General features: G+C 40.0%; 1 protein-coding gene across 1 annotated transcript; it reads right to left on the minus strand.

Annotated features, from left to right (window-relative positions):
• Positions 1 to 1356: 1356 nt before the first annotated feature.
• Positions 1357 to 7628, minus strand: LOC124295538 (uncharacterized protein K02A2.6-like). Its single transcript, XM_046745947.1, has 3 exons — positions 7415 to 7628; positions 5064 to 5543; positions 1357 to 4853 (listed from the first exon to the last, which is right to left on the minus strand). Exons 1-3 carry the CDS (start codon positions 7626 to 7628, stop codon positions 1357 to 1359), a joined length of 4191 nt encoding a protein of 1396 aa, XP_046601903.1.
• Positions 7629 to 14619: the final 6991 nt, after the last annotated feature.

Below are 14619 nucleotides of genomic sequence, written 5' to 3' on the forward strand. Positions count from 1 at the left end.
AGAAGGATCGAGAGCTTATATAAGGAAGATTCGAAAATTCTTGCTGTCGCCCAGCAGGTCAAGCGTAGAATAGAAGGAGGTCGGAGTTCGGCTCGCCGATCTCGCGGCTGTCGTGAGGTGATTCTTCTTCCCTTTGATTGATCGGTTGACCCCCACCGCAAATAGGCCATCCCCCTGTGGCGAATATTGGTTACGGCGTGGTCATGCGTTTTCGAAGATTACCGCTAGGTGTGGCGTAATGTGCTGCTCGTGATTTCGTCATTGACACCAACTCGTACGATTTAATAGCTGCTTCAGTTTACTGTCCAGGTTGCCTATCATCGGGGGCTTCTTTGACAGAGGCATACACAGGGTGCCTCTCGGTCAGAATTACCGACTGGAGAGTGACACCTTACTGTTCACTTCCACCGGCTTTTGTACAGGCAGTAGCCGGCTGCCTATACCCGAAGTCGTGCAGTCAGACGGTCGGCCAAACCGTGGACCACGACCCACACAATTAGTCCTTGCCGACGGGAAGGCTGCGTCGATCCTCGGAACGATGGCTTTATCAATCTGGACGTGGTGGTTTGGGTTCGGTCTGGCACCAGGCCGGTAAGTCGGAAGATGGCAGGCTACGGTCTGCCCTTCACGCCATCCTCACGGAATCCGATAGAGCGGGCGGCTGGTTCCTCCTTGAGGAGCTTGTGCCCTTGTGCCCTCGGCCGCCGGGAGGATTTTCATCTCCTTGTTCACTGGCAGGCGAGGCGATACGGAAGGTCCGGGTGGATGCTACCCCGGTAGCAAGAGAAGTGCGCCAAGGTCGCCAGTATAGTCTGATTAGACTGTCGGTAGGCGAAGTCGTCGAGAGCTGGGAACGGTAGATGTTGTTCCTTCGGTGGTCGGGGGCGCTGTCGTCCAAGTACCTTATTAGCGTGCGCCGGAGCGCGAAATACAGAATTTACAAAGAAAGAATTAGTTAAAAGTAGTTATTGCCTATTTTGTATCGAGTTCGGTTGGAGTACCTTGCTGAGGACGCGTAAACTGGAAATAATAACGGTTGTGTGCCCTTGTGACGGGCGACTCTGAAACGCCACGTTACAATACTTAGTATGTATTGTATAGTATATATTATAGTATATGTATAGTGTGATGTTTTGTAATGGGGCTCTCAAATAAATAACACTCGGGATCAGGCTTAACACTATAGAATAATTTTATTAGGAAACAAGTAAATAAGGTGATTGCGTGTGTCACGCTCAGCGCTCGCTGACCAACTGCCTCGCGCTGTACCGTGACTACATACATTCTTACTTAGTATTTGTACATCGAGTAACGTCGTAAACACTACAATTCCTCCCTTTTGAAATACTGTTACACTTAGTTTTTCAATCGGTTTGAACGACGTAATACAATATCAGATTTGTTCGTTGTTACCTTTGGCACTGACTTATTTATATCATCAATCTCGGGCGTGTATCGGATAATTTGATCGACATGTCGTTTCCATGTTTTGTTGGGTGCGGTTTCTACTAGAAACGTTACCGGTGACAATTTCTTTGTTATTGTACCTCGTACCCGCGCTTTGCTTCTAACGCTAAAATCTTCAACCATCACCGTGTCACCTATCTGGAATTCAACAATTCGACTGCTTTTTCTTCTCGCTATCTGTGCAGATTGCTGTTTCTCTACGCTATCCAATACACTCGGTCGTAACAAATCAAATCTAGTTTTAATTTCCCGTTTGTACATCATAAACGATGGTGATCTGCCAGTTGTACAGTGTTCTATTGATCGATAGTCGAATAAGAAAAGATTAACTGCGTAGTCGAGAGGTTTACCGGTTTGAACAATTTTATCGACTTTGTCCTTAAACGTGCCTACAAAGTTCTCAGCTGCACCATTTGTTGCTGGATGGTGCGGTGCTGTAAAACTCTGTCTAATACCATTTATTTTACAAAACTCTTGAAATTCTTTACTTGTAAATTGAGTACCGTTATCGGTAACTACGTGTCTTGGTAAACCAAATCGTGACAACACTTTTTTTACCTCCTCGAGTACTCGCGGTACTGTGGTACTTTTATTCATATCAATGACCTCTGGCCATTTCGAGTACGCATCAACAATTATCATAAACATATGTCCGTGGAATGGGCCAAGGAAATCGATATGAATCCTACTCCAACAATTATCTGGGTACGGCCATGGCGTTAACGGAACACTCGGTGGTTTCTTTCTTTCTTGCACGCACACTCTGCATGCTGCCGATACATTCTGGATATCGTTATCGATATTCGGCCACCACACGTGACTTCTCGCTAGCATTTTCATCTTTACCACACCGAAATGTGAGGCGTGTAATTCACTTAACACACTGTTTTTCATTGATTCTGGCGCTATTATGCGATACCCCCATAACAAGCATTCTTTTTCGACATACAGCTCGTCTCGTTTCGCATAGTATTTCTGTTCCCTTTCACTCAATTCACTCACACTTGGCCATGTACCGTTTACATATCGAACTATTTTATTTAATACTTTATCTTTTTTTGTCTCTTTGGCAATTTCTACCGCGCTTAATGTTTGTAACGACTCTGATATATAGTTTATTGATGATAATTCGTCATCGAACACTGGAGTTGCATCATCGATTGGAAGTCGTGAAAGTGCATCACAGTTACCATTTTGCTGTGATTTAATATATTCAATATTGTAATTGAATCGTGATAAGAAGTATGCCCATCTTTGCAGCCTACTTGCAATAGTTAAAGGGATCTCTTGCTTTGGACCAAAAATAAAAAATAAAGGCTTATGATCTGTTCTCAACGTAATCTCTTTGCCGAATACATAATTATAAAATTTCTTAAAGCCGAATACAATTGCACTCGCTTCCTTATCAATTATCGCACGGCTCGCTTCTTTCTCCGGAATTATTTGAGACGCGAACGCTATCGGTCGCTCGGTACCGTCTTTGTATTTATGTGACAGGATCGCTCCTAACCCGTATGTGGATGCGTCGCAGGACAAGATCAAATCGGTGTTAGGATCGTAGTGTGCTAACACTCGTGGCGATACCAACTCCCCCTTGACCCACTCAAACGCTTTGTCACATTGTTTTGTCCAATTAAAATTATCTGCTTTCGTACACTCATAAAGACATTTCAGTTTTTCTGCTCTCTGTGGCAGAAATCTCGCGTAGTAAGTGATCAACCCAAGAAATGAGTCTAATTGTTTTTTGTTTACCGGCGTTGGTGCTTCTATCATTGCTTTGACTTTAGTTTTTGATTTGTGAAGCCCATTCTGGTCTATAACAAAACCCAAAATGTCCAGCTTTTCTTTGAAAAAATCACATTTGCTAATATTTACTTTGAAACCATAGTCTTCGAGTCTTTTAAATACAGCGTTCAGCGCTTCTAAATGCTCTTTATCGTCTTTGCCAGTACAAAATATGTTATCAATGTACGGAATTACTCCGTCAATTCCCGCTAAGCATTGCTCAATCTTCCTTTGAAAATCACCCGGGCCCGACGCAATACCTTCCGGCATTTTAGTATACCTGTAGAGGCCTTTGTGCGTTATTATTGTCATGTAATCTCGACTGCTCTCCTCTACCGGGATCTGCATGTAAGCATGCAGGAGATCAATCTGCGAGAAAGTTTTACCGCTTCTTAGCGCTAAAAAAATCTCATCGATTAATGGAATTGGGTGTCTATCTTTAACTAAATTTGGGTTTAACGTCAACTTAAAATTTCCGCAAATTCTTACTGTGCCGTCTGTCTTTATTACCCGTACAATGGGTGTAGCCCACTCGCTGACGTCCACCTTCTCTAGATGGCCTAATGTTACCAGTCTATCAATCTCGTTTTCGACTTTACTCGCTAATGCAAATGGCAAGTGTCTAGCTTTCAATGCGACTGGCTGAGTATTTTCTTTTAACGTTAATTTTAACATTCTTTCATTATATAAACCTGGACCTTTACCAAACAATTTTGGAAACTTCGTTGTGAACCCCATCGTTTCATTTACTCCATAAATTTTGTTACACATATCTGCTCTCTTATTCAGTTTTAGAGGCCATAATCCAAAAACCTTTAGCCATTGCCTGCCAATTAACATTGGACCATCTCCTTTCATTACTCTCATTCCCAGTGAGGCTTTCTCATTGCCTATCTTTACCTGCAAATTATCCAGTGTTCCCACATGCTCTAAAGGTACCTTACCGTATGCGTTTAATGGACTACTAATCAACTTTACCTCGCAATTTGGAAAATATCTGTCTTTATCTCTCTTAGATATGATCGTTGCATACGAACCTGTGTCCATTTCCATTTTTAGAATCCTATTATTAATTAATACATCTAGATACATTGGTTCGGCTGTTATATTATCGCTACTGCAATTTGCGTTGCTGCTGGTCATCCTCGATGATTTTCTCTCGCGGCCATCATCCATCATGAAGAAATCGTTCTTGTCCCCTTGTTGATCCTCAGACTCCTGCTCAAGGTGTTGTACCGCCTTTTGTGCTGTACACACCCTCTCCAGGTGCCCTTTCCTTTTACACGAGTTGCACGTGCTGAACCGGTGATAACAATCACGAGCCCAGTGGTTGTTTCTTCCGCAGCAGAAACATGCTGACGAGCGCCTAGTATTTGCGCTCGCGTTTTCACTCGTCGAGCGGTTACCCCTATTCATCGGAGCTCTGTTCAGGTAACGCTGGTTGCCGCCCCTTCTACCTCGATCTGCACCTCTTCCTCTTGTGTGAAATTGTCTCTTGTACTCTGGCTTTGGAGCCGAGCTTATTTTGTTTACTATTGTCTTTGATGGTTCTCCAGCTGCTTGGTCTGTCGATGACGCATACTTCTCGGCTGTTTCCAGCGCTGTTGCCAGTTTGTAGGCTTAGTCGTATGTTAATTTATCCTCGCGAAATAATAACGTTATTGTAGTGTGATCTTTCAGTCCGCACACTAACTGATCGCGTAATGCTATTTTCGCGTCACCGAAGTTACAATTAATCGATAAACTTTTTAATCTTGTCGCAAACTCCGACACTGACTCTGTTTGCGATTGTCTCGCTTGATAAAAAGTACATCTTTCCATAGTCTCTGACGGCTTCGGGTTAAGATGATTATTTATCAATTTCACTAATTCTTCAAATGTTTTAGTGCTGGGTTTTTCGGGCGCGCATAGATCACGAACAAGTTTATAGGTATCGGGACTAATTTTCGTTAGCAACACTGCCGCTTGTTTTTCTGCCCTGACGTCGTTAGCTACGAAATATAATTCGAGCCTTTCTGTGTACATCTCCCAATCGTCCTTACCCAGGTGAAATTCTAGGTGTGAAATATTAGAGTTGGTTTCTGCCATTGTGTGGAATTGTATTGTTTCCTTATTATCTTCTTGTACGCTGCCCTGCGGTTCGGTCTTGTCGACTTGTTTACTTTCTTTCTCTTCGTTCACCTTTCGTATCTGGCACCGTAAAATTTTTCGTAGTACGTCGATATTTGCCGCTTCGTCGAATTTTAATCCCAATTGCGTTAAAATTGCAATTAGTTTAGGTTTATTTAACTCTTGAATCCACGACGTTTTAGAGTAATCAATATCAATTCCACTAGTGCCCGACATTAATTTTGTCGTCCACTTCACAATTTTCCCGGTTTCCTTTGTGTAGTGCTTTTACGCTTACGTGGCTATCGGATACAGCGTGTAACGCAAAAATGGCCACTAAATTTGCACTATTAAGCCAACCCTGCATTATAGTTCGAATGAACCTCGTCGCCAGTTGTAATGTTTTGTAATGGGGCTCTCAAATAAATAACACTCGGGATCAGGCTTAACACTATAGAATAATTTTATTAGGAAACAAGTAAATAAGGTGATTGCGTGTGTCACGCTCAGCGCTCGCTGACCAACTGCCTCGCGCTGTACCGTGACTACATACATTCTTACTTAGTATTTGTACATCGAGTAACGTCGTAAACACTACATATAGTATATATACTGACATACATAGTATATATACGGATATACATAGTATACATATACATAGTATATATTAGACTGCCTCAGAAAAAAAAACTACAAGAAATCTAATTCTGAAGGTTGGAGGAAGATAATAATTTTTCTATACAACGAACGGAACTCTACATAGTAGCGCTTGACAGTTTATATGTTTTCTTCGAATCGCCTTGTCGGAGAAATTTTTTAATCGCACGATCTTCGAGTGATCCAACATTGCGTAAAACGTAGTTTTTCGCTTTTTCGAAAAATGGGTACCTAGGATAAACTCCTAGCTTCCTTGACTGGGTCACATTAAAATGTTGAATAATATTGGTTGAATACTTTCGAAGAAACATATAAACTGTCAAGCGCTACTATATAGAGTTCCGTTCGTTGTATAGAAAAATTATAATTTCTCTCCGAACGTCAGAATTGGATTTCTTATGTGTTAATCAAATGGGAATTACAAAATCTCGATGTGGCACCTCCTAATAAAATCGGACGGTGATTTCCTTTCACAAGGTCTGATATTATGTTGTTAACTATGATTTCATGAAGCTGGAGATCAAAAAAAAATATTTTTTTATTTTGAGGCAGTCTATTCTACATATACTATATATATACTATGTATATCCGTATATATATTATATACGTCAGTATATATACTACATATATACTATAATATATACTACATATACGAGTACACTATGTATGTATACAATGTATACTATACATATACTATGTATATCCGCGACATATATAAAATGCTTGCATATTATGTAGAATGTAACTCGTTCGACTTTTAGAATCGCGATATCTCAGAAATGATAATTCTTAGCAAAAAAAGTATAAAGACCATTTTTGTGGATAATTTTATGTTCTACAATTTTGGTTAGAACTATTTTTTTGATAAAATCTACCGTTAATGAGAAAAATCGTAAAGACCGAAAATTTTGACCTTTGACCTTGAATAACTTTCTCAGCACACGTGGTATCGATGGGAACTTTTTAATTTTTCTTTATAATAGTGAACCCAAGGTCTCTACCAAAATTCAGCTTTGTCGGAATTATTGTGTTTCGATCACTATTTTTATGTCTAAATTGACCGGACTATCAACATTTCGGCGATACTGCAGTTTGCCACACACGTCTATTGTATGACCTGTTCTTTCACACTACCTGCAAGATGGTAAACTCCCATGAGTGAAGTTGCTTTCCCGTTCATTGTTCTGGCTATTTTGAGGAAGGTTTTGTATCGGAATTTCACGCCTATTTTCAAATCTATTATTGTCATTGTTTCCGTTTAGGAGTTGGTTTTCCCGTTTAAAACGACAATTTATTGTGTTAGGATTATTTCGCCCACATATACGGCATTTCAGTGATAATAGAAAATTAGTTTGTAGCGCTCTTTCTCTTATTTTTTTCGTATCAAATCGTTTACCCAAATCTATAGCTCCGTCAAATGCCTCAGAAAGGGAAGTATATCCCTTCAAATATAGCCCTGTGCTAAATTCTGTTGGCAGACCCTCTATGAAGCTTTTTAATGTTTCAGATTCCATGGATTTCTCAGTTTCCTCATCTATGCCACCGTTTGTACGTCGTTCACATTCGAGAATTGAACTTTTGAGATCTTTGATTCGGCCAACGTATTCCATGATATGATTACTCGGTCCTTTGAATATTCTAGCCAGTTCTCCGCGGTAGAAATTCACTGATCGAGAAGGTGTGACAACTGTCGATAATTTGTCTAGAAACGATTCGAGCGTGTCAAAGGTTTGATCCTCTACTACAATGTACGCTTTATCTTTTGGCTTTGCTTTAATGCTCCTAACCAACTGTTTTTCTAACCTGGGTACAATCACACCTTTTGCTCATCTACATGAGTAGATAAGCAAGGCGGGTTCTGAGTACAAACACCTTCTTTACCGACCGAGCCGCTCCGCGCAGCCCAGACTCAAACCCTTTTCCGCGATGACGTCACAGTCTGCCGTACCGAAGGTCAAAACCGTGCAACCTTACCGACAGTTGTATCGATCGAGGGTCAAAATCGTGCTGTTTTACCGACAATCTTACCGACAGTTGTATCGATCGAGGGTCAAAATCGTGCTGTTTTACCGACAATCTTACCGACCGAAGGTCTGTAGTGCTCGCCTGTCCCACGATAGGACTGCTGATGTGTAACATGAACCACTCCGAATTCCTTTCCCACGGTAGGACTGCTGACGTGTAACGTCAACCACCTCACATTCCTTTCCCACCTTATCAACCACGTGACATTCCAAAATTAATGGTTCCGAGAATCGTGTTTCACTTATTCGGATGTCGGTTTGATATCAACCACGTGACATTTTTTTTGGTTTGTAACTGCCATGTGAACTCTACGATGAGTATTTGGACGGGTTCAGACCGGAGTGCAAGGTCGGCCGATAGCTGCGGTACATTCAGAGCCAAGGATCTGCGGTGTTGGGTTACTATCGCCCTGGGAATGCCAAAAGGTGCGCGCGCATACACAAACGTAAATCTGTAACATCTGACCAGGTCCACCGTTCGTATAAAATAGGTTAGCACGTGAAACTTGTACATCAGTCAGACTGCTATTCTTGTGAGGCGAAAACCTTAAAATCATCATGATACGTAATAACGAAGAAGTAATTATCGGATTTAGCAACGCGACGTCAGAGTTCTCGCTACAAGATCTTCTGTGGCTCGTTGAGTCTGTCCGGAGAGCTCGTGTGCAACCGCACAGACTACACAGGATATATTTTCAGGACAAAACGTTGATCCTGACTTTTCAAAAATGGCAAAACGAAGTAATTGCAGTATTATCGGACATTGAACCGGATGACGATGAAGGCGAAGCCGATTTCATCGAGTGTCGTCAGATCAACGAGGAGTAAGAAACAAACCGAACCGTACACATCTAATGTTACCCACACACACACACACACACACACACACACACACACACACACACACACACACACACACACACACACACACACACACACACACACACACACACACACACACACACACACACACACACACACACACACACACACACACACACACACACACACACACACACACACACACACACACACACACACCAACATTCGACGAGTCCAAACGAGGTTCGGACAGCGCTTCGTCACAGACCTGAACACCGAATTCAGCGTGTTCTTACCGGCACGGATTGTGTGACTGCTGAACGAGGACGAGACCCAATATCAGAAATTGATGCAGACGATGGAGGAGGAGCGGTTGTTCTTGCAGTATATGGACGGTCACTACGGTCAAATTGAATTCAAAGATGCGTCGACTCTCGCTTAATTTGTACACATCGTACCTGGACAACGTGTGCAGCGTCTCCAATTATTCTACGTTGCATAACCTTTATGAAAATTGTATACATTGTTTGACGAAGCTTCTTTATTTTATATCATTTTATTTTATACCATTTAATGGTACGACGTTCTGTATTGAAATATATGTATTTATCACTCAACGCAAAACCATCCTGTCCACCTTAAACTCGACAAATTGTTGGTAACAACAATTCGACTTTTACAATCTCAGAAAGTGTCAATTTGAACACCGATGAGCAAAGACGAAGGTTTTCTAAGCTACGTTTTGAACCTCGTAACTGTAACGTGAACAGTACGATGAGATTTCAGCGGACTCAGTCAAGGACAGAGTGCAAGGTCGACCAACATCTGAGTTAGCGTACGTTTAAAGCCGCAGGTCCTACGGAGTTGGGTTACTATCGCTCTTGGAATGCAAAACATGACGACGTTGGTGTACAGATTAGTCGAGAATGAGATGCAAGGTTGAGGTGCAGTTTAGATTTCGTTTGACAAGTTTTTTATAAAAAAGTATTAAATATAATATATACAAGTTTTTATTAATTTTATAAAAAAAGTATTAAATATAATATATATTCGGTTTCTCAACAAAAATTTTGCGAAAGGCTTCAACGATTGGAGAAAAGATGAGAATTATCACAACGATCGGACTCTTGAAAGCGCTCGCGGAAAAATTCTAACGTCTTCAGAAAACGGATGGAGGTACGCGGTCGATGAAAATAATACTTGGAATCTGTTCTATGCGACGTTGAATTCTGGAAGTTTCTGAAATAAACTCTTAACTAACAGGATAGAGGTTCTGAAACTATGACTATAAGATCTGGTATTTATTTAACGAAATTAAAAATCTGTTTAGTAACTTAAATGTATTAAAATATTGTCGAAGATCTAAAGAAATTAAAATATTGTCGAAGATAAAAAAGGTTTGTACACTGTGTGACTATAATGATCTGGTACTTATCTGAAGAAATTAAAAATCTGTTTATAAAGAAATTAAAAAATCTGTTTCGTAACTTCTTATCTTTATCTTCCCGGTATAATATAACAATACTCATTACCTTGTACATACAAAATAATGCACACGTCGACGCGGGTAGTTCCAGCGTGCAGACCTTTTTTGTCTTCGTTCTTCCGTTAAAAATCTGTCTCGTGGAGCCATATATCTCCAGATTCGTCGTAAGTCAAGTGTATTAAAATATAATCAAAGACGAAAAAGGTCTGCACGCCGTGAACTGCAGCATCCAGTCGTGAAACTATGACTATGAGATCGTGGAGTTGTTCCTCCTGGAGCTGTGTCTCGATCTGACGGTGTATATATATGCGACGTATGTTCGATAGATCCGGTTCCGGAAACATCACATCCTGTGGTGCCGGCTCCGGACTTGGTGGCAAGTTGAATACATCGGGAACCATGATCTGAGGAAGAAAAAAAGGGTATATTCAGAAAAGTTGAAGATGTTTCAGTAGTTGAAAAATGTTCAGGTGAGAAACAAATTCGAAAGCTATTAAGCTGAGTTTAGAGATTTATGAGTAGTTGAATATGTTTTTAAAATCACTTGAAGTTTCCTCAATACTTTGAAATATACAGCTAATTTTTTTGAACGAAAGAAGTGAATGAGTGTAATAAATTGAAAAAAAATTTACGTTAGGTAGCAATTTGTATAAGGACTTACCGTTTCTTTTCTGACAAAGTATATAGTCGAAGACGTAAGACATTTGAGTTTGACTGCCAATGAGCTGATCCAGGACTGAAAATTTGAAGATGTTTCAGTAGTTGAAAATGTTCAGGTGAGAAACAAATTCGAAAGCTATTAAGCTGAGTTTGGAGATTTATGAGTAGTTGAATATGTTTTTAAAATCACTTGAAGTTTCCTCAATACTTTGAAATATATATAGCTAATTTTTTTTTGAACAAAAGAAGTGAATGAGTGTAATAAATTGAAAAAAAAAAATTTTACGTTAGGTAGCAATTTGTATAAGGACTTACCGTTTCTTTTCTGACAAAGTATATATATTCGAAGACGCAAGACACTTTACAACACTTGAGTTTGACTGCCAATGAGCTGGTCCAGGACTCGCAGTCTTATATAACGAACCCTTGTGTTTATGTTTTGCAAACGTAAAAATGTGATATCGTAGGGTGGTCCCATGTTCACCGAATGTCGTTATCTCGATTCATGTAATTGTTCTGGTGCGTACCGCTCCACGCATCCGAACAGTCTCGCTCGTTGGACAAATCATCGTTAATAACAGTAGAAATTCAAAAATGGATAAAAGTCTGAAGTCAAAATATACCGCTTCTTAACAGAATTTTCCGGAACGGTCGTACTTGGTTATATCATAGATGTTTGACTCACTTTCAGATCAGAACTCACATACTTTTTCCGATACTGCATAATCTGTCAGGTTACGATTCGCATTTTCTGACTAAAGCATTGGAACCTAAATTGACAGGCAAATCACTTACCAAGCAAAACTATGTTGTTCACTATAGGGTTTTGAAACAATGCTTACAATTAGGCTTAAAATTACTCAAAATTCATAGAGTTCTCAAATTCAGACAAACCCCGTGGCTCAAAAAATATATATAGATTTGAATACCGATTTGCGGAAAAAATCTGACAACGAATTTGAGAAAAATTTTTACAAGCTAATGAACAACGCAGTTTTTGGCAAAACTATGGAAAACGTGCGAAAGTATAGAGATGTCAGACTGATCACGAAATGGGACGGAAGATACGGTGCTAGAGCTACCATAGCCAAACCCAATTTTCACAGCTGCACCGTTTTCGATAAAGATATAATTGTCGTTGAAATGAGTAAGACGAAAGTCAAATTGAATAAACCATTGTATGCAGGTTTCTCATCATGGATCTTTCAAAATCCTTTATTCACAATTTCCCTTATAATTACGTTGAAACGATATTTGAACATCAGACAAAATTAATGTATACCGACGCGGTTGGTTTAATGTACCACTTCACCGCCCCCGATGTTTGAGAATTTTGATCTAGAGATATAGGAAACTTTAAACCATCATACCGTAGCACTGAGCTGATATGCGGATACGAGCTGATCGCGTTAGGATGGTTGTTGTCGGTTGGGAACAGAGCTGCGGTGACCGACCAAAGAAAGCAGTAAGAGTCGTTGTTTCTGATGTTTACTACATCTTCTTATTTTGAATATCTTTGGGTAGTGGTGTGTATGTGAAGACACCGCCTCGTAGTGGTACGTACTTGTTAATATTCACAGTCAAATTGATTATTTCGATCAACGGTCAACCAGAGTCTTTTTTCGTGGAAATTTACCACTTTGAACAATACTTTTGGTATTTTGAGTTCCAAATCGAAACCATTTTTTTGAATTTCTGTCGGTGAAGATTTCTCAGATGAAATTTTGGGTGTCGTCTCCATGATTTTTATTAATTTTCAGAATCCTTATTTGTTTTTCTTCTTTCAATCGCACATACTTGACTAAGCTATCGTTGTAAGAATTGCGTTAGAAGAACTGTTCCATGCTGACACGGTCACTTTTGTGGGCAAGCAACAACAGTCTGACTCACGCATTATCGAAAATTCGTGGACAACCGTATGCAATATTCTTTGATAGAAATTTCTAGATATTTCTCGAACGAACCTGCAGCGCGTGTAAGATGGCGAGACAGTTCTTGGAACTTGGCGAAAAAGTTTCGCTGCTTGTATGTGTAACATGCACATCATACGCGATTAGTTCACTCTCACAGCTCTCTCGTACATGAGGCGTGCGAAACTTTTTCGCCAAGTTCCAAGAACTGTCTCGCCATCTTACACGCGCTGCAGGTTCGTTCGAGAAATATCTAGAAATTTCTATCAAAGAATATTGCATACGGTTGTCCACGAATTTTCGATAATGCGTGAGTCAGACTGTTGTTGCTTGCCCACAAAAGTGACCGTGTCAGCATGGAACAGTTCTTCTAACGCAATTCTTACAACGATAGCTTAGTCAAGTATGTGCGATTGAAAGAAGAAAAACAAATAAGGATTCTGAAAATTAATAAAAATCATGGAGACGACACCCAAAATTTCATCTGAGAAATCTTCACCGACAGAAATTCAAAAAAATGGTTTCGATTTGGAACTCAAAATACCAAAAGTATTGTTCAAAGTGGTAAATTTCCACGAAAAAAGACTCTGGTTGACCGTTGATCGAAATAATCAATTTGACTGTGAATATTAACAAGTACGTACCACTACGAGGCGGTGTCTTCACATACACACCACTACCCAAAGATATTCAAAATAAGAAGATGTAGTAAACATCAGAAACAACGACTCTTACTGCTTTCTTTGGTCGGTCACCGCAGCTCTGTTCCCAACCGACAACAACCATCCTAACGCGATCAGCTCGTATCCGCATATCAGCTCAGTGCTACGGTATGATGGTTTAAAGTTTCCTATATCTCTAGATCAAAATTCTCAAACATCGGGGGCGGTGAAGTGGTACATTAAACCAACCGCGTCGGTATACATTAATTTTGTCTGATGTTCAAATATCGTTTCAACGTAATTATAAGGGAAATTGTGAATAAAGGATTTTGAAAGATCCATGATGAGAAACCTGCATACAATGGTTTATTCAATTTGACTTTCGTCTTACTCATTTCAACGACAATTATATCTTTATCGAAAACGGTGCAGCTGTGAAAATTGGGTTTGGCTATGGTAGCTCTAGCACCGTATCTTCCGTCCCATTTCGTGATCAGTCTGACATCTCTATACTTTCGCACGTTTTCCATAGTTTTGCCAAAAACTGCGTTGTTCATTAGCTTGTAAAAATTTTTCTCAAATTCGTTGTCAGATTTTTTCCGCAAATCGGTATTCAAATCTATATATATTTTTTGAGCCACGGGGTTTGTCTGAATTTGAGAACTCTATGAATTTTGAGTAATTTTAAGCCTAATTGTAAGCATTGTTTCAAAACCCTATAGTGAACAACATAGTTTTGCTTGGTAAGTGATTTGCCTGTCAATTTAGGTTCCAATGCTTTAGTCAGAAAATGCGAATCGTAACCTGACAGATTATGCAGTATCGGAAAAAGTATGTGAGTTCTGATCTGAAAGTGAGTCAAACATCTATGATATAACCAAGTACGACCGTTCCGGAAAATTCTGTTAAGAAGCGGTATATTTTGACTTCAGACTTTTATCCATTTTTGAATTTCTACTGTTATTAACGATGATTTGTCCAACGAGCGAGACTGTTCGGATGCGTGGAGCGGTACGCACCAGAACAATTACATGAAT

Source organism: Neodiprion lecontei, chromosome 7 (assembly GCF_021901455.1).
Source record: "Neodiprion lecontei isolate iyNeoLeco1 chromosome 7, iyNeoLeco1.1, whole genome shotgun sequence".
NCBI lineage: Eukaryota > Metazoa > Arthropoda > Insecta > Hymenoptera > Diprionidae > Neodiprion > Neodiprion lecontei.